The sequence below is a fragment of the Rhododendron vialii genome, chromosome 3a (genome assembly GCF_030253575.1).
Source record: "Rhododendron vialii isolate Sample 1 chromosome 3a, ASM3025357v1".
Taxonomy (NCBI): Eukaryota; Viridiplantae; Streptophyta; class Magnoliopsida; order Ericales; family Ericaceae; genus Rhododendron; species Rhododendron vialii.
In genome coordinates this window covers 25,875,205-25,900,607 of record NC_080559.1, presented here as the reverse complement: position 1 = coordinate 25,900,607, position 25,403 = coordinate 25,875,205, and the positions used below count along the sequence as shown (strand labels likewise).

Sequence of the window (25,403 nt, the reverse complement as noted above, 5' to 3'; positions counted from 1 at the left end):
TTCCATTCCTCCTCCATACTTAGCACCAAACCAAACTAAGATGAAACTCACAAGCCAGATTCCTGATAGATCTTCTCCTTCCTCCCACATTACTTTCCAAGTACCAGGTCGAAGAAATAGAACTGCTTCATCATCACCTTTGGCCAAAATTTCTTGCTAAACACAAATAACTTTCGTAAGGAGCATTCCAATCATTCAGCAAATCCAGAAACTTGAGCAGAACGTGACTGATTACCATCTTTAGCATAAACAAGAATGCATACATGATGTATCAACAACCCGGGCACATCAGAAACTACAAAATTTGCCCCCTAAAATCTAAAACCAACTGAAATAAAAAGGAGCATTCATGTCAAAACTTCTTTGAGTTCATGTACACTGACCATGAAAAACATGTTACATTACATTTATGTACATGCGATAAATAGGCACACAGGCATCAGCTCCACAGAAAGCACAGTTCGTTCTATCGAGTTTCACCACCGTGTTGCCATTTCTCAAGTATACCACCGCTTGCAGTGTGCTACAAAGGAATTGGATAGCTAATCAACGACATCAGAGGTATTGTCGGAGGCTTTCACCACTCATGAACTCCATTTCTTTGAGTATCTCTTGTGCAAGAGACTTGACCGGTAGTTCAACATCTTCCAGCAATTCACCGAGGAAAGGGATGGTTTCAGGTAATAATACCAAATATTCTTCTTTAAGACTCTCCACAAGGTACTTAACAATTCTCAGCCCCAAAATGCGGGATCGAACCTTCTCGCTACGAGTTTGCATCAACACCTGCAATATCGAAAACAGAATGTAATGCCCCGAAGGAAAAAATAACCGCATCCTTGGTAGCCAATAGTATGGCCTTTGATATCAAAGATGCATGCTTTGAAAATGAACACAGTAACTCAAATGACAAACCCCCTGCAATAGAAGTGGTAAAAACCATATGCACCACCATGTTATTGACACATATTGTAAACAGTCGGAACATTGATTTGGAGAACCCAAACTTGGGAGTATTGTCACAAAAGTATAACAAGACACGTAGTCAAATAATGCACAGAAAATAGAGCACAATACGGGACGCCATTAAAAAAAATTGCGTGCAGGCCCTGGTTTGGCAGAGTGGCACCCGACCGGGGTTACTTAAAACACCATTGATGCTTGCAACTAATTTCAAAGCTCGTCAAATAAGCAAAAATCTTGGCGCACAAAATTTTGGGCAGACAGTATTTAGAGGGCCACAGATGCATGTCATGAAGAAAGCTCAAGCAATTCCGCTGCACATGAGTCTTCTTTTCCCTTTATTTTTTCTTTTTGTTGTGGTGGTGGCAAGGCGATATTTTTTTTTTTGTCCAAATCATATTTTTTGGGCATAAGCTGTAGAAGCCCACAGCTAAGAGCATCAACAGCATCCAGTCAGTCAATTCAAAGGAGATCTGCACTCACCTCATGATTCAGGGGCTTCCAGAGAAGGTCGGTGCCAGCTGTAACAGCCATTTGACCAACACAAGTAACCAACAAATCATCAACTTCTTTTAATGAAGGTATGCTTGCATATTCTTCTAAAGAAGCAGGTGGTTCTACGACCAGCTGTGATACAATAGGTTTTAACAGAACCTGAAGAAACAAGCAAATTAACGTCAATCAAAAGGTAACGGCAGACATGGATGGAGATGAAAGAATGACACATATTACTGGTTCATAATGGTGATAGAAGCTTGCAAAAGAGGATACCGTCAAACTTATTCTAAATTGCATCACAGGTAAATGGAGATCCAATAAGCCCAAGAGCTCCACGATTTAGAGTTAGTACCAATGACAGTCAAACCCAACTACCTACTTTCAAGATACTTCCAAATGAGAACACAACCAATGAGCTAACAAAAGCACATATGAAGCTAAAGCTGCAGTGCATCAAAAGTTGGATCTACATTGGATCTCACCTTACTCGCCCCATGTATCCTCTTGAGGAGTAGTTTGGTTTTTAACCCCGGTTCGCATAGGAGGAGTACACCATGTTAATGTGCCTTGGATGATCCACATCTAAAGGTCAAGTGCCAAACACAGCCCAGGCACAACGACGCAGTTATTAATGATCGCATTTGATACTTCTCAGTTCTCAGTCACGTAATGATCGCATTTGATAATTCAAGTATATCACATTTGTACCATTTCAGATACATCATTCAACATCAATCAGACAAATTATTTATCCGATCATGTTAAGACATTTAAAGTCTTCATCAAAGTGAATGATCGGAGTTCCTTAAAATTCGCAGACTTTAGTAATACTTGGCCATTAAAAGGAATCAAATTGACAATCAGTCCTAACCATACCTTTTTCTCAACTATGCTAATTTTATTGGGAGCTGGCAACCTACACAACATCAATACAAACTAACAGAAGTACCAACTTTTGAAAGGAAATGGCAAAATTTGGTTAACTAATTAGCCTTCTTTAGCCCCTTTTCTCCCTGCAGGTTTGCATCTTCCGCTCTCATAGTTGCATTCTAGTTTGGGTCTTAAGTTGAACAAAAGCATCCAAAGTGGTTTTACATGATAACCACTAACAAAAAAAGCTGCATTGACCATCAATCAGGAAAATGATAAGGTTGGACATCTTGTAGACCAGAAACTGGAGGGGGCAACCGAACCAATGGACAGACTAAAAGGTGAAACACAAGTATGGAGAAGCAACTAAATCTATAACTTAGTTTCTTGAGCCAATGCCCTAACAGAAAATTACAAAAGAATTAATTGCTCAAACAAAAAGTCCGGCAAACGGGCAAAAAAGAATGAAACGATCAGACTTGAGTCACATATACCACAGGAATTCATTCATCAAGCAAAACCACTCCTTGCAGGCACCATGGATATAAGACAGTCAAAGAAATAGGTTACATAGAAAAAATAGCCAGGTTAACAACAGCAAATTCAAAAGCATAAAAGGTGAACCAGGTGTTTTGACTAACCTGAAAATTTGACGAGTCAAGAAACTTCAGGTTTCCAGTATCATAAAGGAAACATCTGTGTAAGGAAGATAGAACCAACGTCCGAAGATGCCATACTTGATGCGTCACTGTACCATTTTCCTCATCTACATTACTATAACCTTCTTGATGTTTGGCCTTCTTCTTTTTCCGTGGCACAGCAACATTTGCATCTTCAGCGCCCGTCAAATGTCGTATACAACTATCAAGCAAGTACTTGAAGTAAGGGACAAACAAAGATCTGCACTCGGAAAACAATAGAATCAACCACCAAGGGAAGTGTAGGGTACAAGGATGACTGAAAGCAAACTGAAATGCTACTTAACCAAAAAAGATACTGAAAAACCAGAAGCATGTCCTTGAGAGTAATGTCTTCATAAGAACTATGAATTTTTTTACTTCTCAGCTACCATAAATCTACCGTTAGGCTTGCAGCTTTTGTTGTACACTCACAGCCCTCCCCTCCAAGAGGTCTTCTCATCAACCAGAGAAAACTCTCGAATATAAACTCCACAGAAGAACTTGGAAAAGTGCATGACCAAAAGACAATTCACCCCCACAATCAAAGCAACCCAAGGTCATAAAGATGAGCTCGGGATTGGCATTTCAGAGACAGTTTACGAAATTGTCTGATGAGATATGCAATAATCTAAATACAAAGACTAGAATACAAATTAAGAACCAAATTATTGAGCCTCTACCGAATTTCCGTACCACAACATCTAGCTATCTGCCAAAACAGAATTTCATTTGACATCAGGAATATAAACTGCAGAGAAAGGGAAATATAGTCCACCTGTGGCTTTCAGCTAGTCTATGTACCAATCCATAGAAAGAAATTGCCCTATCAAGATTTGTGCTTCCCACACCTCCACTTTCATACAAATCTGAATCAGCCCACTCAATACACCTAATGAATAAAGGCTTGAACATTGTCTCCGTAAGCTTCATAGTAAGAAAGATCGTTGTGTTGATGACATATTTCTCAACATCCTCAATGCTCCTAATTGAAACAGGATGTTGACGGCGAAGATCAAGTGCTACCAAACATAAGTCGAATATTTTTGCATGATAAGCAACAATTGATGATTTATCCATTGTTCGGACCAAATTTCCCAACATTTCAAAAGCAATTGATAAACTTGAATCACCAGATTTAATAGCATCAGAGTACAAGCTCAGCAACGGTGGAAGCAAAAGTCGGACCTGGCACGCAAAATGTAGGTCAGTAAACGATGACGGCTGAGGTTCACTCTTGCTCCACAAAATAGTGAAAAGAAAGAGAGATGAATTTGACTCAATTCAACCAAAAGCTCCAAAAAACACAGCAAATTTGACAAAGATACTTACAGTTATTTTCTCAGTTATAAGCTTTCGAACTATATCAGCTTTCGATTTCAATTTTGGATCTGATCCAGGCAAAAACTTGGGATGCAACACCATGAGTTTTAGAATGTCTCCAAGATATGGGTTTAAAAACCCACCAAGCTTGTCAATAGCTGCCTCGAATGCGAGAAGAATAGACGTGAAGAGAGGTTCCTTGGAGGATGTTGACAACGTAGAAGTTCTATCTTCGCCATAATTGGTTATTGCAGACACAGATGAGGAGACAACGCGAGACCTACTCATCACATTCTCCATGATAGAAGGAAGCTCAGGAAGGGCCCTTGGACCAAGCACATTGATCAAAGCACCAGTCGTTCGAATGCAGGAAGAAGAGAATGCCACATTGTCTGACTGGATGTGTCTGGTTACAGATGAGAGGCACATGCTGAATATCGAATAATAGGAAGGAAACTTGTACACCAAAACTTCCATCGCTGAAACAGCTGCCACTTTTAATGAAGTATTAGAATCATCGAGAGAATCATCAACCAACTTGACAATTTCCAAACACATCTCCCCAAATGACTCCACAGCACTGTCATCTAGATGAAACCAAGAACTTGACTTCGAAGTCAAACCCTTTCTCCCATGCTTCAGTTTCGTAGTGTCAGAGTCTCTGACAGTTTCCGAAAGAAGCCCGAGAGCCTGCTTCAATGAAAGGTATTGATTTAGTTGTGCCAAGATTACAAATCAATATCAAGCAGATAACAAGAAACACAAAATGAACCATGAGAGAAACAGTAGAACTTAAGCCGTGGATCCGTTAAGTGAAAAGTTCCTTCTGTTCCAAGCAGCAGAAAGTTTTTAATTGTGGTTAACTAGAGATCATCAATTTACAGACATTAAAGGAATCGATAGGATTTAAAAGGAATGTATACGACGGTTTCCAACCGCGGAAATCTCTATGTGAAAAACCTCACACAAAATCACCACCTAATCCAACCTTGCCACATAGGATAGAACAGTACTACAAAATGCGACAAAAAGACATCTGTTTAATATTCTCTCTACACATGATTCATGATAATAAGTTATCCATTACTTACTTTCCTCCTCACACTTCTATCTGCATGTTTCAGCAATTTAATAATCCCATTGAAGTATGATGACGGCATGAGCCCCTTCGTAATATTTTTCAAGACAGTACGCATTAACTCCTTCAGTTCTTTCCTGACGACTGTGGAAAAATTTACATGCTTTCTGCTCGAGTCAACCAGTTGTAAATGAGAAACAATACATTCCATAAGTGCTCCAAGTGTTCTCTGCAAAAGTATCGTAATTCATAAACAAGATTTTAAATCAAGTAGCTAAGGATATGAAGAACAGCTATACGTAGATGTGGGAAAGTATGAACAGATTGCATTATACAAAGCAGCCTCCCATACTACTTTAAACCCACTGAAAGTTCAATGGTACAAAGACATGATGAATTATCCCCATCAAGCACATGGCCCCACAAATTTGTTGGAGAGAAGCATATGTTGCAGTACATTTGCTGTATATTATTCCCTCCGTCCCAAATTGCCAGTCCTTTCCTTTTTTGGAAGTCCCAAAATTTTAGTCCCTTTAAAAAGTCAAACTAAAAGGCTTTTAGTTTTCCAAAATTGTCCCTAAAAGGTAGTTAACATGTTTTAAAAAGATAGGATTCAAGGGCAATGTAAGAAAGTTATGCCTCACAAATTGAATTTGATGCAATCATCGCTTGTCCTTTTAATATTTAGCTTCCCCAAAAGGGGAAAGCAATTTGGGATGGGGGGAGTAATTGTTTCTAGCCTTTAAACAAAACCGCTCGACTTGAATCAGCACTTCCAATTTTGATGCAGGGTGGGGTTGGTTTGGGTGTTTGATGAGGGGTTGAGTACATGTTTGATGCGGAGATGGATGGGCGGCTGGGTTAACACTTCTCTCCAATTAGGACACCAAACAGAAAATGATGTGTTGACCGCAGGTCCATAGCCGCAGCTTCCCCCCACTGCGGCATAATGTTCTTCAGGCAGTCACTGATTGAATGGATTTCTTTTCTTTCATAATGAAGAAAAATGGGTGGGGGCTTATTTCAGTCATAAGTCCTCTCTTTTTGTCTTTTAAAGTGCCTCAATTCGAAGTTTTGTTTCTAGAGTCTGGGGGCCAAGGCCTTGATGATGCCACATCCAAGCTCTAGATTTGTTAGTCGTCCATAACTCATCAAGGAATGAAACAAACAAACATAATTTATACAAACCTGAACGTCATCTGATTCTTCACCAGAACTGAGCTTAAATGTAATTTCAGGATCTAGCAGTTTGTCTGAAATGAACTGCATAGCAACTAGCAGTTCCTTAAAACTTTGTACACCACAAGTACCAATTTCTATTTGTTGAAGCAGCTTAACAAGTGAAGGAAGCCATATCATGCATGAATACTGCTCAGATATTCTCATTGCAAATACAAACTCCCATTCTATACGAGTAAGAGAAGTTAAGTGATCCCACGAGTGTAGACTATTATCAGGGGCAGATAATAGTTTCCTTGAAACCAATGAACCGAAAAGGAGAAAAAGTAATGAACCCAAGCTAGCACTCTCTCCAAGAGTCCTGGAAGGGAAAAGCTTGTCAATCAGGGCAAAAGCAAAGATAACCTAGACTGAAGGAAGTTCTCTAATACCTCAAAAGATGCAAGATAATTGGCAGCCTTCTATGCTCAGCAACTTCAGGCATTACATTCACAAAAATCTGAAAGACAAACATAACCCAATGAAAACCTGAGATAAGAAACCATTTATGTACCACTGGAGAAGGAAGGGTTTGGCAAGTGTAGTAGTATCATATTACCTGAAGCAATGTGCCTATGCTGCCATTCTTAGATAACCAGCAAGGCACTATTGCCGATATGAGAACTTCAAACACTCTTTGTGAATGACTGTTCCACTGCAACAAAAGAGTTCATAAACACTTCTATTCATAGGTATACGACTACAATAGGTTTAAGTGGGGAAAAAAACTCAATAACCAAACAGTTCTTTTGAAGCATGTTCAATGTAGAGAACAGCACATTCGAACCAAAAGGCAAGAAACAAATACCAACAGACCTGTGTGACAGCTGATTCCCCAATAAGAGTACAAATATCCACTATATGGGCCAAAACTTTGTCTGGAGCAACCTTTGCAACAGTAGATAATAATGAAAATACTTGATTGCGAGTGGTTTCATCCTTTGTAGATCGGGCGCAATTAATCAAAAGCTTCAAGTCAAAGTTATTCATTGTATCATCCTGGCATCAAATTCGTTATACCCAGAGTTTAGAAACAAATGGGAATAAGTAGAGGAAATAAAGGCCTATTAGAAGTTTTCTATTCCTAGAAAAATGGGAGGCAACCTTTGAAGGAACAATAGTCGAAAGTGAGGCACTTATATCTTCCAGAATCAACAGTAGCGTCTGTTGATTGTAGCATATCATACTGGAAACGGTTTGAGAGATGCCCGATGAAGCTTGCATAGTTTGCACATCCTGGTCAACATCATTGTGAACCGGCTCATCCGTAAACATTTTGCGTAGAAGCTTAAATAAGGGCCCTATTAGGGAAGTCCTACACACCAAGGGAATAATATCGTTAGCCCCAGTATGAGAAGTTGAGAACATATATGAGGGCAACTCAACAATGGCATCATGGTAAACAGAACAGCGACCACGACATAATAATCTAGTAATACAGATAATCAAAGAGCAGATATAGTCATTATAGCAAACCTGTTCTTTAAATCTTTCTTCAGCAGCAAAAAATCTAGGAGAGAGCTCAGGAAAGAAAGTTCATTTTTGCCAGTTCTTCCACTATTTTGGTTAAGATGAGACATATGTTTCTTTTTCTTCTTCCCATATGGAGAACCAATTATGCAAACTTCTTGCTCGAAAACAGAATCAAGTATCCTGACGACCGTGGAGCAAGAAAACTGCAAAAATTTAGAGGAGTGCTAGTAAGTCATCCATAGATTGCTCAATTTAAGGCAATGTAAATGATGATTATACTTGTTAGCATGTCCAGAAGGACTTAATTTAGAAATTTTTGATCCAGACAGCATGGCAGCCACATGATGATAGTGTCGAAAGAATAGCAACACAAGATGGACACCTTGATAGAAGAATAATATCTTAATAAGAGGTGGAAAGTAAATCTATAGCTGCTTTTTATAGATGAATGGTAACAAATCATTAGATCAACAGATTTGGGCCATCTCAAATGCCTTAGGTGGAGCTCATAAAGTTGATCCCTGTGATCTCGAACTCAACTCCTCGTGCTTTTAGTAAGTAGTAACAAGTAAGTATTTGGCATCGACATTGGGAAAACTTTAAATAAACATACAGCAGGAAAAATCAACTCACAAAATCTGTCAGTTTAATCAGAATGAGCTTCATAACAAGCAGGTGACATTGTAATACTTGTTTAATGGACAAAAAAAGGGAAATAGTTCAAGACAAACTCTTTTTTTTTGAACATCAAGTTAAACTCAATTGTACCAAATTTGAATCATGAATAAAGCTGAGAGACAAGAAGCTAACTTCTATACGCAGTAATGCCTCCCTAGTGCCATTTTGTATGTCACCGTTAGCAGACCGAAACAGAAGCACCAGGTCTCGGAAAAGTTGATCCTGTCAAAGCAAGAAACAGGACAGAAATTAGGATAAAAACATAGGATAAAAATCTCTAAGATTTGAGAACACATCTATAATCACAGAAGCATAGATCAACAAAACTATTCAATCATGACACAACTCTAAATTTTGTAGTTGCAGCACTTCAATAATACTTTGTTAATAAGAGAACAAAAAACTATGCACCAAAAAGTTAAATGTAATCGCTAGAATAGCAGCTAATGCACTACTAACTGGATTAAATACTAGAGACTACAGAGGCATCCAGTGTCTTCGGGGAATGCTATCAAAACTAGGATGAGGAAAGGGGAAGTTAATAATTCAACCCCATACGAAAACTTCAATTCTTTGGAGAAACTTCAATGCACCTTACAGCTCATTCCCATGAGCTTAATTGACAATATTTGCCGACAACGATGTCCTTTATAAGGAAATCAAACAAACGAAACGATGATTGAAGCTCACTTTTCTATACAAAAACAATAACAGATATCTCAAAGTGTCCAAAAAAAGAGCACCGATGCCAGGGAAGTGTACATCGCAAACCACCTTCCATTTGGATCAAGCTCCTGCTTTTTTAGCAGGATTTTGTTTTTTTTTCTTCTCCAAAAATGCAAAAGCTTTATCAAAAAAGGCTCTCCCTGCCCATTGTACTGACAAATTATGAAATTAAAGCAAAATATATCTGGGAACGGCTTCCCCCTTCCCCCTCCAACACACACACACACACAGAGGCTGAAGAGGACTGTAGTCAAAATTGATACCATGAGCAGGCGAGGGAACATCTGCAGGCGCTGGAAACACAATGCATTGATGACAGATTTAGGAGTACATACATAAACAAAATACCAATGCATCAATTAAATCTCAGTTCACAGCCCAACATTTTATCAACATGCCATTTAGATTCCATTATAAAGAAAGCAAGTATATTATGAAATTCCAGCAAAACTATTTTTAGCAATATGTCCCGTATATCCATCCAACGCAGAACAACCCAAGCCTTAATAAGTGGTATCCAGAAGTTAAGAATGCTGATTAGTGACGAGGCTAGAAAAGAATGAGGATAACCTGTTTCTCAGTTTTCAAACCTCTGTAAAAGGAAGCATTGAGATTCCTCAACACAGTTATACAAGGCAGCACAATGGCAGAATCTTCAGAGGTCACTCCACCAAACTGGAAGAGAAAGCAGTATCCAACAAGACATAAGTCCATGGAGTTGAAGTCTTTCACATCTAAGAGCAAACACAAACAAATAAATCAGGATAGATATAGATAATTACCTGTAGAACCTCCAATAGTTGATCTTCAAAAACAGGCTCATCAAATGAAGAGGTGGGCACAGAGCAGCTCTAGCACGGTGAGAGCATTCTTGTAAAATTAGAAGAATGCGATAGAAAATGAAATTGCAAGGAAAACAAACTATGTAGAACATCTTTAACCACCTCCAATAGTAGGCAGAGGGTTTCAACTTCAACTTTTGACAATTTTTTGAATGTCTTTTCTTTCCCAAAATGATACCGGCGACATCTTTCCAAAAGTACAGAGAGCAACGACTCAACATCCTCAACACGCATAACTCCTCTTCCTAGTCCTTTAAGCAAGGACAAAATGACTAGCTGTCAAAGGAACATCTATGGTCAAACACTATTGGGAATATAAATATAAATAAGATCGTTGAGGAATAAAAACAAGTTCACAACCAGAAGTCAGAATAACGAATAAATCAGAGATACATGCATAACTTCCAAAGACAACTACACTATATGTATCTGAAAAATAGTCCATCCCATTCCGAAATACTAACCTTTGCGTATGTGGAAAGTTTTAGGGCAGAGCGTAGAATGAAAATCAGTATCTCATTCTTTATAGATTGATTGAATCTGAAAAAGAGTGTCAAAAATGTTACTACAGAGTGAGTTAATATAGGTAACCAATCCATATAGCACTGCTAATTGTTGCATTCATTCAGGACAGAAAATGGCAAAAGAAATTGAAAAGTCAAATAAATCATACATAAGGAAAATAGAATAGATATGGAGGCCCAGACAATCATAATGCATATACTCAACACCAAAAGAACAAAGGCCAAGATGTGTTCCTCATTATGACTAAAATAAAGTGTAGTAACAAGTGGTCGTGTGCCATCCTGGAGCCTTTGAATTGCCAAAAAGCCAATGGCATCTCTGTTGAGTATGTTTCGGGAGCAAACATCAAACTGCCTAAAAATTGATTTGTGAGTATGTTTCGGGAGCAAACATCAAAAATTCTAAAAATTGATTTGCGAATTGGCATAAGCAGCTGCTCACGGAAAGCCGAATACAATCTTCACAGAATAGGCAGTCTTCGCCTATAGACTAGATCCTATTCGGGCCCCAAAAGGTCATCTTGGTACCCTACTCCTAGTTTCTAGATGACATTTCCCTCAATTTTTCAGAATGCATGTTTCACTCTCGATCCCATCATAGATCCCTAAGAGAAATTTAGAATGTATAATTCTTCTCATTTCAGCAAGTTTATCTACTCTACGTGATTCTAAATTAATTAACTAAACCTTGCTTTTTCTCAATCAATTTCTTGTGGTTTCTTATTTATTAACACTAAAGGAATTTGCTATAATACATGGGACCATTTGGAACAACTAACATAGTTATGAATCCCAAGCAAAATACAACATCAGGCAGGGTGTAAAATCTTCTATCAAAAAAAGACAGAGCAGAGATGACAAAGGAATGTATTCGGTTAAAAAATATACATCAGTCACAACATGTTCTGCCCGGAATTCACTAGGGACAGAACAAAGCTAAAAGTTTAGCAACTACTTTAGTTAAACCGTATGTCAAAAAGAAAGAGCAGCAAAAGTTTCTTAGTTTTATGAGTGATATCATTTCAGGTAGAAAGCTTTGACTTTCCGCTCTTTATGATTCTGCGTCAAAATATTTCAATGCATGAAAATGCCCCAACCATGAACTGTCACTTTTCAGAGCTAAATGCAACAAATCCAGCAACATTTAAACACTTAATGTGCATGGGACATCCTTAATTCATAGGGCATATGACAAAAGTGCATGTTGATTACCCAGCTACAGGTACAATCCATCAATGAATTTGCACCTGCGACAATGCTTATAGAATACACTTAAAGGACCAGAAGCTATGAAGCACGGATGCTCCGAAACTAGTCACGTACGAGTATCAGATACATGAGGGATACGGATACACACCCGATACGTATCGGATATGGCAAATAAGTATCCAGTATTTAACTTAAATATTTTTTGTTTCAGATACGCAAGGGATATGCGGGGATACGTATAGGATATGGAGGGGGTTAAAATGAATTTTTTTAAAGAATCAAGTACAAACTAAAAGGGGAAAATTGTAATAATAGCATCACTAAAAATATAAAACTTCGGAAATTATGCACATCGATAGATCATTCCTTGAATCTTGAACCGGTCGATATTTTCCTACCATAGATCGCTTGAACCTTTGATTCACAAGGTTCTCTCACTGTTTTACTGGTGTGGATTTCTATTGTTTACATATACAATAAATTATATCTAATACATGCACTGGTACATAGATATATGTGTATATATATGAAGTATATTATATGCATACCTATTAGTCTATTGCCTACTAATCTGTATTTTTTTTTTCTTTTTTACAAAATTCTAATCTTTTGGATGATAAGTTCCTACTCTTTAGAGATTGACATGTACTTAATGCTTGGTATTGGCAATTCAACTACTCTTCTATTTCTTATGGCTCCACTTTTATGCCTAGGAGACTAATGCTTATAAAAATGTATAATTTACAGCCGTCTCCCCAGCGTATCCATATCCTATTTTTTTAGGTTTTGCCGTATCGCCATATCATGTCGTATCCGTATCCCGTTTCAGTATCTGTGCCTTAGAGACCGGAAGCAACTGTCTTTTCTTATTATCGAAAATGGTTGCAACTTGCAACTCTCAACCTCTATTATAAACTTCATAAACTTCCCATTCTTTGAATATTGACAAGTGGCCCAAATGAAAGGACAAAGATGGTGAGAGAAAAGATGGAACTGTCAATTATAAGGATAACATGATGGGAAGTAACTACAATAGATGATGAAAACCTCTGTCCAATTGTCTCTGGTACTAAAAGGCTATGGCAGGAAGAACTCAGCAAAGTTGTTAAAAATGAAGGCAAAACATCTCTGTCTGATAGTATCAGCTTCTTTTGTTGAACCATCAGGCTCAGAAGTTCATCAAGAAAATGTGGACACGTTGCACTTTGTCCTGTCAATTTTAAGAATTATAAAACCCAAGATTGAAGTATTGATGCAGGAGCCAATAAGATACTGAAATTGGTACCCTCACTAAGGAGGAAACGCATTGTGTTAATACCAGATTTCCATTTGGAGAAATCAACATGAGGCGACAGTGTGCGCAACCCTTCAATACAGCTCATGGCAGCCACCCGTAAATCCTGAAATGATAAAGAAAATAAATCCTACCCAAGAATACATAATGTAACTAAAGCAAAAAAACAAAATAAAATCACAAAAGGATTGCCAAAATATAGATAAGCTTCAAGAAAATGGTTCGGAACCTTGTTATCACTTGACAGTGGAACAAGAATCGAAGGAAATTCACCAAGAAGTTCAAAATGTAAGCTTTCATCTAACTGAGAACAAAGAAACACAAAACAATGAAGACTCTCGACTTGAACAGCAACAGAAACACCTGCAAAATTGAAACAGACATTATGGAAAAATAATCTCTACATGTCAAAACCATCACAAAACAAAGCCAGCTAGATCTTTGCAAAAAAAAGAAAAAGGAATTTCCAAAGAAAAAACTGGTAAAGGTTATACCCAATGATGTTAGACCCACATGTACTGAATTTGATGTCCCTACATCCCTAAATGAGACCAAGAGCATCCGCATCACAGCTCCAGATGGAGACCAAGTACTAATATATAATCAGTAAGGGAAAACTATTTTCAAGGTTAACTGTTAACGGTGGTCAACTGGTCAGTATCAAAAATTCAGACTATTTTCAAAAATTAAAATTTCAAGGTTTTCCATTTCCCCACACCATTCCACCCTGTCATGATATTTCAGCAATGGAAATACTTGTGGTAAGCTATTCAAGCATATCTCCAGAGGTTTTAAAGCACTCTATAGAATCCAGTAACAATATAGTCCTGATATCTAGCAAAACAAGTGTGAATAACAAACTTGAAAACATACATTAATTACTACCATTCAAGCTAAGAGATACAAATGGAAGACGAGTATGGTTAAAATTATTTTCACATTTACCAGAAACGTGAAAGTAGCAGTTGGCCAGAAGCGAAGAATGACTAATTTACCAAATCCAAGAATTTTCCAAAAAAAGAAATGAAATAAAACATTGAAATAGGATCCTATGATAAAAACCTTCTTCAGTGACAAGCTTCAATAAAAATCGGACTGGAGAGATCTTGCATTTTGTAACTAGGAAGTGAAGATGCTTCTGGAAAACATTCTTCCGGTCTGAGTCAGCAAGGAACACAAATAGATCCTGAAATGTGGACATCCACTTTCCACTATCATCCTGAAAGAAATACAAGCTCACTTATGTTACAGCAACAATAGTGACAATATTTTCCACACGGTGGGAAATAAAAATGTGTAAACAAAAAAATGCATCACGAACCAATGAGACATCTGCCGGCATTGTTGAGACAAACACCTCCAGTATCCTCCAAAATAAGCAAACTAGTATCTTCGAATTCAGTTGCCTAAAATTGGTGTTAAAGTTGGCCTCAAACAGCTGATCCAGAAAGCCTTTGCAATCACTATCCACCATTCTTGTCTTGGACTGGAAATTACATAGCAGAACCATATGATATGCAACTTAACAAGCCCACTCTTCCTCATATGATCAATAAAACATTTGCAGGTACAGAAGTCCAAACTGAGAAATAATAAACTATGGAATGCAGAAATCATTTATGTACCTCTTCTGCAGATACAAGTCCCACAGACTTCAACACATGCCACTCAGCTACCAGAACTTGATAGCAAGCATCATACAATGCATTAAACCGACTAACATCTAACAATAAAGAAAAAACAAAAATCAGCGTGGGACCTTCATCATTTCAAGGCAATCCCATCACAATATATAGGCGTAATAATATTCCAGAAAATACTTATATGCAGCTAAAAAGGCATACCATGAGTCGCATAAAGCATGAATTCAGTCCAGTAGCCACATAAAGGTTTACATTACATGTCGCCTGATTAAATTACAGGAATGGGTTGAAAACATACAATCAAACCCAGTGAAAACAGATTTACTAAAGTGAATTGACCTCTTTTTTTGTATCTAAACCTGGATATAGTCAAATGAATTGACACCTTCTTATCAACATCGACTTTGTTCTGTCAAGTATATGCTTCAGACAACTGCCTATGGAGCATGAACTTTAGGAGCGAAAATGTTAAGTGGTCGTGGGGGCAATGGTTTCCTAAATGACAAACAAAACTCGTGCATAGCGACAGACTCATAGGGGAAGTTGCCAATGAAATCAGCAGGTCTTGTACACCTGCCTGTAGTGCTTGAAAGACAAGGCAGCAAAGTGGATGGCAACATTACCACAATCACATCTGATAATATACCCAACTTGCTAGCCTCTATCAAATCACCCACCTAGGGCATTATACGCAATCGTTTAAATAGAAATAATTTCACTGCCATCAATAACAGCGTCAAAAGGGCCTATCTCAATAATATGGACTGATTTGCTAAAAAAACCTAATGCATACCATCTCTAACTCAACTTAAAAATTGACAACATGGAATGATCTTAAAAGGCTAGGTACATCTTAATAAGGGGTAGATGACAACTGAGAAGGTGCCAGGGAGATTGTAACTTTCAAGATTCATGTTAATTCAGAACACAAGGAGTTCAGATACGAATAACCATTTCGCAAACTTGCTCATACACCACCCTTGCTTATCCTTCCAAATACAGACGAAAGCAGGCATCTTGAAAGTGAATCGCATTCCATGTGAATGGTAACTATCCATTGTTATGCAAGGAAGTATGTTGAGATTGGTGCTTCTGAAAAGTACAAAATGAAATAGATTATTTCATATTTTCTATAGTAGTTTCTTCAAGAGTTAGGGATTCAGGGTTTGAATGACATTTTGGGCCCATCCCTATACACCAACAAAATGCACAACATGAAACATATCATAATCTGCCACATACATTTATAAGGAGCATCTTAACTAGTGCTCTATAGATCAAAAGTTCACAACCAGATGTGCTAAAGTAACAGTGACAAGAAAATCCTTCACCAATAATTGTCTAGTCGATAACTATTTTGCATTGCAAGAGAAGCCATGGAAGCAGTCAAATCAAAACCCAACATGTACATTATAAGATGGACGTCAATAAACACGAGTATAAAAAGACTTCTAAGAAGAATTAAAAAGAAGCAGCATAGCCAGTCAGTATACCAATCTTAGGCATCGTGAATGACTGCAACAAAACCAAGAAGAAAAATGTCTTTGACAGCTCCGAAAACTTGCAGCATTCTACAAGCCAAGGCATATACTCTTCAGGGTGCCTTGACAATGTTTCTGCCATCCCTCTTATCGTATCCATATTAGTAGAAGAAATGTGCTCATGATCCAACATCTGCAAGCATAAATCATAATTCAAAGTCATGATCAATTTGCAACACGCCCGCCAAAACTAAGAGGGCAAATAAGAAGCAAACAAGAAAATCACATATATAGAGTAACAACAGGATTCAACAACCCACACCCTTGACATTTCAGCTGATAAAATAGGACCTACAAACTTTTATGCCGTTATGCACAATGTCCTCTCACATATAATCGACAAAGTATGACAGTTTCTGACAGACAAGTAAAGACGACAAAGTGTACATGGAGACCCTTTATCAGCAAACAAAATATCAATTTGAAAACCAAAACCCCTGCACACACATAAAAACAAAGCTCTAATAACATGTAAGACAACCTGCCGTCCCAAAGCTAAAGCTGATGGGGAATGGAACAAAATCTCAAAAAGTTTTCAAAATTCAAATGTCAAAAATACATCTACCATCTCCTTCGAGCAAATAAAAATCACTTAGCAAAAGAACATTTCATTCCCAACTTGGATCTGTTTGAAACAAAATAACTGGAATGCACAAGACACCACCCTTTATAAGTTCAGGTCAACTTGGTTCAGTATGGCCTCTTTTGGCTTCTATAACACAAGGTAAAAAAACACCTTAAACTAGAAAGCAGTGAATCATGGTTCAAGTCTTCCAGAGCATACCACTAGCATTTGCGACATCTAGGTATACCAAAATATCAAAAAAGCGAGACAGCAGAACTGATAAAAGGCATGCAAATTCAAGGGTAACAAACTCGTTGATTATAACATCTTGTTCAGGATTAGCATACAACAGCATTCACATGCAACACAAAGTGGAAGGCGAGTCAGTAGCTCAAGAACAAAAAGTCTCATATCTAATCTGTCTATGCTCAGGAGCTTCAGTTCAACATCAGTATATAAAGCATGATATAACCTTTGTCAGTTGTCATAGCGCCTAGTTATGCCACGGACGTCACTCTTAGGTAAAGAAACAACACCCTGAAGAGGGCCTAATGGAAGTAGTAACATGCAAGGGACTATGACCTACAGCCCACGTACAACTGAGCCCATGGAGAAGTGGCGAGCAGAAGGAATGAATACATAAAAACATACTTTGAGCTCCATTTGCTGCGAGATTTGTGAATGGAAAAGAAAAGATAAAGGAAGCATAGCTTGGATTGGCAAAGAGAAATCCTTTGCCTTCTCTGTCATCCAAGAAATCAAAGATACACAAACCATGAAGGAAGTTGATCGGTTGAATTCAAGGATAGAAGGATTCCAATTTTATGCAACCTTGATCCATAAGTTCCCATACACATCTCAAGCTGTCATGCATAAATTCAGTTGTTTCTTTCGCCTTAGGACAAGCAAAATTAAAAGATGTTAACTCCCACATAGAAGCTTTTAAATCCGTACTTTACCTTCTCCAGGCTGCTGGGAATGATAAGATTCTGGTAGAATGGCCACTTTAATCCCTTGGCCAATCCTAAAGCCTTCAAATTTAACCTTTGACTCTGCACTCAGGAATAGGAACATTACATCAATAAGAAAATGACAATGAATGGACGTCTATCACCAAATGATGCATCATTAACTTTAAGTTGGACGACAACATAAAGATCAAGGAACCTTTGGTACGATTAGCAGCAAGGGAAACGTCATCGTTGCAAGTTGTTTTGCAAACTCTTTCTGATCTTGGAAGTTTGAAATAGCCCGTTCGAGACACAAAAAAGCAACATCGCTAGGTAGAGATGTGTCACCCGATGCAACTGCAACACAAGTATAGAATGAGAGAGAGCTGCTCAAAAATGTTTCATCTGCCTAGCATGTAATTTATCAAGTCCAATAAAGTAAGCCTCCTATGTCCAATATGTTGAAACTCCAATGCAACAACTGTGAAAATTCTGTCTTGTTTATAAGCTTTAATAACATAACCCAAAACCGTGGCACAAATTCTCTGATTTCATACACCTGTGACCATCATTTGTTAGCTTCTTTAGGCTCCAACTGTCTAAATAACAAGGCCAAATTCAGTTCTTTCTGGAGATCAATATCAAGATGACATGCCTATCACAACCACCATTGTCTTAGTGAAATTAACCATCCTGAATTAAGTAAACATTTTAAACTAGTGGATACACCTTAGTAAGCTCATAAGATATGCATGCAGATCTCACAATCTGAAAACTATGAATGATCCGACCTCACCATTTCCATAGTGAAGGTCACTTAACTAACATCACATCACCAAATATAACATTCATCTACAATTATATTCTTCAATTCCGCTTGAATAAACAAGTCCTAAGTAGAGAGCCATCTGATCAGCTCCCACTCACCAAAAAAGTTCCATGGAGACTTATCCATACAACAGATGAAGAAGACATTCCTTCGTTTGCCATCCAGTCAGCAGCCTTAAACCATTCCCAGTAACATGGGTTACTTGGTTTTATTAAGGACATGAATTCGGATTGGTTTTTCAAATTATCTTCATACTTCGCATCCTGACTTAAAGTTCACATACAATTTGCCCAATCATGCATTAACCAAAAAAAATAAAATTAGACATCAGAATTAAGTTTCAGGAAACCAAATTTACCAAGGAAGAAATTTTTGGCATTTTTCCTGTACCATGACAACGGTATTTTCCCTATCACAGCCTCAATCCATGTCCTTGTGTCAAGATTTATACTAATGGCATCTGAAAATCCAATCAACAACTCCATCTCACTTGTCTATATTAATAGGTTAACTATCCTCTTTGTCACATTGGGCCATATTGAACTTCTTTACCCTCAAATTGAATCTTTCCTTGTACTGCTACTCCTCAATTCGGCGATTAATTAAAGGAATATTTTGCTGAATCAAACATTGTGTAAACAAAGACCAGCAATAAAATAGATTGTTCCAAAATCTATATATAAATTTGAAGAAACTCACTTGACATTACAATTCCGAGACATCTCTGAAGCACATTCTCAAGCGCATCAATAAGAGCCGGAGGACAAATGCAGACATCCAATCTATTTACAGTTAGAGCTGCATGCACCACAGTAAGATCATCATCTCGAAGCCGACGTAATACTGCATCTTGAATAGCTACAAGTCTCTGCACAGAAGCAGGGAGTCGTCATCAGAAATGCAGAAAGGAAAGAACCGCTGATAACTGAAAGAACATGACTTTTTTCCCTTTTGATCACTAAAGTGTTGCAAAACATTAATTTCATTATATGCAATATACAGGAGAACATGATCAACTCCAGCCTCCAGGTATATTTCCAACCTTCAGAATTACAAATGCAGCATCTAGTAAGGCTAAAATCATTTCATTCTAACATAAATCACATGGTAGACCAAATATGTTTTTAAAGAAAAACACTAACAATACTCACAAAAAAAAATACTCCCTCCGTCCCATAATATTTGTCTGGTCCGCAAAACGGAGATGTAAAAATAATACAATTTTTGTAAGAAAAGTTGGAAAAAAATTCAACAATTTACTAGATCTTGACGAGTTCTTTTAACTTATGAAAAAAATTTGATTTTTTTCTTGAAAGAAATACATTATTTTATAGTCCCCATTTTGCGGACCGGACAAATATTATGGGACGGAGGGAGTAATATGTAGGCAAATTTCTGCTAAACATTGTAAAGAAACAAATGCATATGGCCGGCTGCCCAAATAACACCGAACAAACAACACAGCATTCCAGGTACTCTGACTTCTATTTTCCCTTCATTTCTACGTTCCTTATTTTATCCACAAACCCCACTCTACCAGATTAAGAACTGTCCATCTTTTCCCTCATTACTTGAGTCCCGCCTTGGATGTTTAGCTCTCTCACAAATCACTGGTGTCAATACTAATCATTTCGCGGACTTCAGTCTTACATAGTTCATATGTGGAACTTTCTCTCACACTTTGATAAATAAAGAACCTTAATAGGTTTGCTATCTCATTTCAGTTTCCATTTACTAGCTAATGGATCAACATGCAATGTAATCTAATAAAAGCAAAGACTAACTAAAAAATCCCTGCATGGTCAAAAAAATTCTGCCCATCTTCTTTGCCTTGTGAATATACTACTGCTCTGTTGTATATGGACACTCTGTCACAAACCAGCCTTTACAACTTCATGACGAACGTTAAGTCCCCCAAAGAAGTAAAAGAGCATCTTCCATTTGACGAACAACTTTTCCAGGAAGACAAAAATAAAGTGAACAATCTTACCCCAAAACAAAACTTGAGCAACTTACAAACCACACCCAACTCCAATTCAAAGCACCAAAAACATGAATAAGCTGGTGAAGCATATGTTTAGATGAGTTGTAACATAACATGCAGATTGACTGGTACTGCAGCATCACATAACAAATTTTTCCCTGCAACACAGGAAGAGGAAATAAAAAAACTTCACCTCCGAACCAACAGACTTCTCTTTGAGAACGCCAAATGCATTCAACCCAGAAAGTGCAGAGCGTCGAACCTCAGCCTACATACATTATGCAACAAAAACCATGAGGACCAGATGATGCCTGGATATGAATACCACATAAGGTAGAAGTAAAATGCCAACAAAATAAAGTTTGTAGAACACAAAACGAGAAATAGACAAACAAATCAACCTATCAGCTACCTTTGGATGTTCCAGTGCAAACCAAATTTTAGAATCAGAGACGTCAATGGACAAATCCAAATTCCCATCTAATATTCTGCACATGATCTCATCTATGGAACCATCATTCTTGGATTGCACTTTAGCATCCTGCAGGTGTAGGGAAATGGATATTAAGAACACTATGCATAGAATAAAACAGAAAAGTAACAAGAAAGAAAACAAAGGTGGGAGAACAGAGACACAGTGAGCCAACACACCTCCAGAAAACTGTGAACTGCTCCAAGAAATTCAGATGGGTACATCTTATTAATGGAGATTAAAATTTGCTTGGCCCAGCTTCCTGACAATTGTCGAGAGCCACACAAAGAGAAAAAACAAGTTTAGAGCCAAGAAAAAGAAAAGAGCCGAGACAACAGCATAGCAGAAAATGCAAAATGATGGATTGCTCTAGCATTTAAATGTGGATAACACGCATGCCAGTTGCTGAAAAATCTTGAAAACGAAAACAACAAAAATATTTCATGACCAACGAAACCTGATTCTGATGATATGGGCTCATTCTTCTTCTGTGATGACCTCATGCAAGAGTAAAGGAGCTTAGACACTATACGATTAACAAATTGCTTCACAGGAACTGCCTCTATGATTGATACTAGAGTAAAATGGCAAAGATCATCAGAAGAACTGCAAACAAAAGTTATTTAGTTTGGCAGTGCCATTAAGAGAAAATGAGAACACCCAAGGGTAGAACTGAAAAACATGTGCAGTCACACCTGTACTCCAGGAGAGATTCCAGAAACACAGCCAAGAATTTGTCGATATTGAACTCCTTGGTCAGTCCAGCAAGAATCCCCGAAACATCCCTATAAATCGATGATAATACTTCACAAAAAGAAGTTTTTGAACAGCATAACGGAAAGTATCACCAGGAAGCTGCTTCTTTTTTCCTACGTTTCCAGTAGCAGTTCAAGATTTAAGAATTACCTGATCTCTTTCAGACTATCCACTGCCTTCTTGGGGAAGATTACAACAGATTGCAACTAGCCAAAAAAAATCCAAACCAAAGTGAGCGCGTGAACAAGCAACATTTTTCCCACCAACACACTAGTAAGTAGTAACACACACAAAAAAAAAACACCAAACGGCTCCAGCATTACTCTCGGATACACAACCATATAAACTTCCTTTTTTCAATCTCATTAAAACCACAACAAAGCCAGATTTTCGTTAACTTTTTAACTACAAAAACGTTATTATCAGGACCTCCATAAAGCCTCCGCCACTTCCCTTTACTAATCCTGCTATCGAAGCTCATAGGAGACTAGGAGAGTGTCTTCATATTCGCCCTAAATCATGAACTTAATGCAACAGGTTCAAATATCCAAGTTCGCTTCTAAACCAAAGCCTGCAGCAATAGTCCGCATATCCATCTGTGTAAAAGCTAGCTTGCGGACAAAAAGCTAGAATCGACAAGGGAAAGCACAGCTTTTTAGGATCTGTTTTCATGGTAGGGAAGCAAACACAAGAGTCCACTAACTCAAGGTCAAGGAGATCGATGACACTTAATCTACAGAACTCCACAACTAAGGAAAAGAATAAAGTACTCATAGGAGTAAAGCTACTAAAATTGAACACAATTCAAAACATTACCTGAACTAGATTGACCAAGGCCATAAATGAAGTGCGAAACCACTGCAAATCAGTAGATTCTTTAGCATCCTCTCTAGCTACCTCAGCAATTGACCTTATTAAGCTATTGACAAGTTTCGGGGATAATGCTACCCTGCTCGCTAGCAAACTGACAGTCATCAAAGCACCAGCCTAAAAATGTAAAAGTTAATGAGAGAAAAAGAATGCCGTAAGTCAAGCTACCAGCTTCAATGAGAGGATAAAAGTTAATTCAAAGTCGAGTTCATATTTGTAGAGAAATTGTAGTTCAAACCAACCGAATTTCAGGTCACAAACTTGAATGAAGTAAGACTCAGTCAGTGCTTAGCAGTACTACTAAAAAGTACACAAGGTAAAGAACATACCCATGTCAACTGAGAGATAACAAGGATTACAAGTCTTTAATCTCAATCAATGCAAAATTTTCTGACAAAATATAATTAATTCTAGTTCAAGAAACATGAAAACCTATAAAACCTAGATAACAGACATGTCATTGTTTTGAATCTCATAAAGACATTTCAGGGCTCTGTCAATTATAATTAACAAACACTTCTAGAAGCAAGTAAGCAACTTATACGTGTAGCAGTTTAGAAATGTAGCCAACCACAGCTACCATTACTTATCACATTCTAAAGCCACCATGAACCCACCTTAGCTGTGTGTACCCCATTCAAAAAATAAATCAGCATTCACCTTGGAACACATCTAGCCTCGAAGAAGACAGTCTTATATTGCTTTCTTATGTTTAATTTCGTGTACAAAAGAAGCTGCCACAAATACAAGCACATAGATATCCACGTCTATATCAAGCCACCGAGCACTTCTGGACTGTTAACTTCAGAAACTATGCAACTACAACTGATCACAAGTTTTTGATGGCACAAGCCATTAAAAACTTAAAGCTGTACGAGTGATTGTTGATAAAAATTTGCCAAGGGCACAGGAAATAGAAGACACAAACCAGTGAAGAGAAGATTTTCTACAACCCACATTTCCAGGATAATATCTTCAAACCTTACCTTGAGATCTAGACCACCTTTGGCATCAAGCTGCAATCCGGAGAGTACATATGGAAGGACTCTCTTCACAACGTCATCATCAAGAGTTGTAAGAGAACCCAAAACCTCAACAACAACTGCTGTGCAGAAGCTAATCACGGCTTTAGAAGGATGAAACTTCTTCGTAGGTGAGGCCTACAAATTTTACAAACAATTATGAATCCGTGTAGTATGTCCACGGCTGTTTAGCAATCAAACAACATTTTATGCAGAACACAAGCTTACATAGTTGCAAAAAGCCTCCAAAACTCCCCGATCACGAATACATTGTTGCACTATAACTTGCCTAGGTGGCGGTGCACCCGATGCTTTAACACCGTCAAGAAATTTCCACTTACTATTCCTACACCATCAGAACTTAAGAATCAAAATCTGTCTCCAAAAAAACGCATATAATCGAGTTGAAAAATATGTGAATCTCCTTACCCTATGTCAAGCAACTGCACGATTCGAACAAAAACATGGGTGTCATGGTAAGGCAGAGCACATAGAATCAGTTCCTCCGTGTTGTATACATGAACCCTAAAAATTCCACCAACACTCATAATCCCCCACAACTATATAATTCACAATATCCATCATGTACCTTATAAAGGTATAACCACCAATTGAACGTTTGTAATACTTACTTGAACCTACGTATCAAGTACTCGAGCGTCTTTAAGGCCGAAGGGAGCTGAAAATAACCTGATAACAACCGCAAATAAGAACTAATGGCTATATTGATTTGGTTATTTTCCTCAATGCCCATCAGCTCCCTATCCAACTCTCTACTCTTGTGACTAAACAAATCATTCTTGTAATTCCTAAACCTCTCGTCCGCGCTTACAAGAACCTCCAAACCTGCCAAATCACCAACAATGCAAGACAACAAATATAACCATAATTCAAGAAAGATAAAAGCTTTTCTTTCTTATTATGATTATTATGTTTATGATTAATGGAGCGGCGGCCAAGGGTACCTGAGATGGCGATGGAGAGTAAGGTGTCTAGGTCGAGGTCGGCGGCTTCTTTGGGGTTGAAGAGGATGGAGGGGCGAGTAAACGGGCGCTTGCGGGGGTCTGAATCGGAGGTTTTGATGAGAGACTTGATGGCCTTTAACTGGGAGGCGATTGAGGTCGCCATTGGAGGTGTGGAGTGAGGGTTTTGGGAGAGGTTTTGTGGCAAAACCCTACAACCCTTGAACGTTATTGCGTGAGTGTTTGGTGGGAGGAAAACGGCTCGAATGATGGGGGGTTAGGGTTTTTGTTATTGGGATGGTTATAAGGCTGGGTCCTGTTGAGTTTGAGAGGAAATGGGCTCGAATGAAGGAAACGGCTCGAATGATGGGGGTTAGCCGGTTAGGCGGTTAGGGTTTTCAGTTTTGTCTTGTTTGAGTACTGTGGTAAAAAAAAA

At 38.0% G+C, this 25,403-nt stretch overlaps 1 protein-coding gene across 7 annotated transcripts; it reads right to left on the bottom strand.

Moving 5' to 3' along the window:
- Window positions 1-212: 212 nt before the first annotated feature.
- Window positions 213-25,282, bottom strand: LOC131320728 (uncharacterized protein At3g06530). Of its 7 annotated transcripts, none has more exons than XM_058351539.1 (39): window positions 24,971-25,282; window positions 24,638-24,851; window positions 24,435-24,530; window positions 24,234-24,351; window positions 23,970-24,143; window positions 22,930-23,100; window positions 22,264-22,319; window positions 22,053-22,142; window positions 21,815-21,963; window positions 21,537-21,619; window positions 21,298-21,426; window positions 21,079-21,153; window positions 19,601-19,769; window positions 18,290-18,429; window positions 18,082-18,174; window positions 16,510-16,690; window positions 14,999-15,096; window positions 14,695-14,859; window positions 14,436-14,592; window positions 13,603-13,736; window positions 13,398-13,479; window positions 11,107-11,225; window positions 10,811-10,888; window positions 10,449-10,622; window positions 10,287-10,355; window positions 10,075-10,179; window positions 8,911-9,000; window positions 8,104-8,303; window positions 7,732-7,942; window positions 7,444-7,626; window positions 7,187-7,282; window positions 7,020-7,087; window positions 6,598-6,949; window positions 5,423-5,638; window positions 4,341-5,021; window positions 3,787-4,196; window positions 2,973-3,231; window positions 1,447-1,617; window positions 213-786 (listed from the first exon to the last, which is right to left on the bottom strand). In XM_058351539.1, exons 1-39 carry the CDS (start codon window positions 25,131-25,133, stop codon window positions 556-558), a joined length of 6,450 nt encoding a protein of 2,149 aa, XP_058207522.1. In that variant the 5' UTR covers window positions 25,134-25,282; the 3' UTR covers window positions 213-555. The 7 variants fall into 7 exon arrangements, with proteins under 7 accessions (XP_058207522.1, XP_058207521.1, XP_058207523.1 ...); XM_058351538.1 differs by lacking the exon at window positions 11,107-11,225 and adding an exon at window positions 13,127-13,289 and having other exon boundaries at window positions 10,811-10,886; window positions 24,971-25,281; XM_058351540.1 differs by lacking the exons at window positions 11,107-11,225; window positions 21,079-21,153 and adding an exon at window positions 13,127-13,289 and having other exon boundaries at window positions 10,811-10,886.
- Between the last annotated feature and the right edge of the window lie 121 nt (window positions 25,283-25,403).

Coding starts and splice junctions, on each gene's coding strand:
- LOC131320728 (XM_058351538.1), bottom strand. CDS start 25,133: ATGGCGACCTCAATCGCCTCCCAGTTAAAGGCCATCAAGTCTCTCATC. Junction 22,320..22,929: donor CCTTGGTCAATCTAGTTCAG/GTAATGTTTTGA, acceptor TTTTTTGGCTAG/TTGCAATCTGTTGTAATCTT. Junction 10,887..13,126: donor CCAGAGACAATTGGACAGAG/GTTTTCATCATC, acceptor ACTCTTTTTCAG/ATTCAATCAATCTATAAAGA.